We start from the raw sequence: 1,702 nt of genomic DNA, 5'->3' as shown, positions 1-1,702 counted from the left end.
ATTGCTATTAGACTTTTGCCCTTAGAATTTATCTAAATCATTTCTTTAGAATGCATGGTAAGGGAGACAAACTTAGGGAGAGACTGTGGGGGAAGTAGAAGTAATAGTGAAATTCTATTAATGATAAGGAGAAGATGATGGGTTCTTCCCACTTCTTCCAAAAGAAAAAAAAGTGAAAATAGTTATTTGTGGCCCATTTTAGCATGGAACTAATATTGACATTGATTATACAAGATTTCTTTTTTCCATAATTTTCCTCATGGCAACTTTTACATCCTTGTTTCTCAGACTATAGATCAGGGGATTCAGCATGGGCATGAAGATAGTATAAAAAACCAAAGACACTTTTTCCTGGTCTGTGGAATTTTCTGAAGAGGGCTGCAGAAAGCCGAAGAGCCATAGAAGAGGGCAACTGCTGCCATGTGAGAGCTGCAGGTACTGAAAGCTTTGGATCTTCCTTCAAGGGACTGGATGTGAAGGATGCTGTTGATGATGCAGATGTAGGAGCTGACAATGATAATGCTGGGGATGAGAATATTAATTGCACCAAAGTTCAAGAGTACCACTTCATTGATGTAAGTGCTAGAACAAGAAATCTTGAAAAGGGAAAGGATTTCACAGAAGTAATGACTGATGTGGTTCTTGCAGAAGAACACTCTAAGAATGCAGCCAGTGTGAGCTGTGGCACCAACTAAGCCCAGCAGGTACACCCCACCCACGAGCCATAAGCAAACCTGATGGGACATGGTGACAGTGTAAAGAAGAGGGTTACAGACAGCAACATAACGATCATATGCCATCACGGCCAACATGTGGCACTCTGCTATAGCAAATATAAGGAAGAAGTAGAACTGGGTAATGCACTCTGGATAAGAGATAATATTATATTCTGACACAAATTTCACCAGCATTTTGGGTGTGATTATAGTGGAGTGACAGAGGTCAATGAAGGACAAGTTACTGAGAAAATAGTACATGGGGGTGTGAAGATGGGAACTAAGCACAATCAATATGATCATGCCCAGGTTCCCCACCACAGTGATCACATAAATGCCAAGGAACAGGAAAAAGAGGGGCAACTGGATTTCTGGCCAATCAGTTAGCCCTGAAAGTATAAATTCAGTCACTGGGGAGTTATTTCTCATGGCCATCCTCTGGGACAGGATCTGTAGGGAGAGGAAAGAAGTACCACTTTAGAGAGACTCCCAATCATTACCCTCAGTCTCATGCAAAAGAATGGACTCATATCCCTGTTCTCTCTTAGGTCCTGTAAACCTCAAATTTCCTTAGACTTATAAATGTTGGAAATTTCACCATTGGGATATTTCATACTTGGAAAATTTCTTACTGATAGTCTATTGGAATGGGAACCCCATTGGCATGGGAGGTTCCTTCTCTTCCCTTCTTAAGATTACTTTAGGACAGAAACCCTTTGCTGAACAATGGAAAGGACTTTGACCTATGCTTAAGCATAGAACAGGAATTTCTTTGAGTCTTGATTGATTTTAGAATTGATACAATGGAGATACTTGGAATCAATCTCCACCCTATTCAGTCCTAACAGGATTGAGTAAGGGCTGCAGCCTAGATCAAAATTTAATTATTCCAATCTCTACCCTACTCAGGTTAACAGGATTTAGAAAGGGCTGTAGCAAAGGAGTAAAGATTTAATCATTTGAAAATATGACCTTCAACAGACATG

The 1,702-nt window shown here is 40.2% G+C and overlaps 1 protein-coding gene across 1 annotated transcript; it reads right to left on the bottom strand.

Moving 5' to 3' along the window:
• Positions 1-225: 225 nt before the first annotated feature.
• Positions 226-1,160, bottom strand: LOC100016691 (olfactory receptor 8G1). The gene is given in 2 exon segments (XM_001370435.3): positions 226-383; positions 386-1,160. Coding segments are annotated over 2 exon segments (924 nt in total). The 5' UTR covers positions 1,152-1,160.
• Between the last annotated feature and the right edge of the window lie 542 nt (positions 1,161-1,702).

The sequence above is a fragment of the Monodelphis domestica genome, chromosome 4 (genome assembly GCF_027887165.1).
Source record: "Monodelphis domestica isolate mMonDom1 chromosome 4, mMonDom1.pri, whole genome shotgun sequence".
In the NCBI taxonomy this organism is placed as follows: domain Eukaryota; kingdom Metazoa; phylum Chordata; class Mammalia; order Didelphimorphia; family Didelphidae; genus Monodelphis; species Monodelphis domestica.
This window is presented reverse-complemented; position numbering and strand designations above follow the sequence as displayed.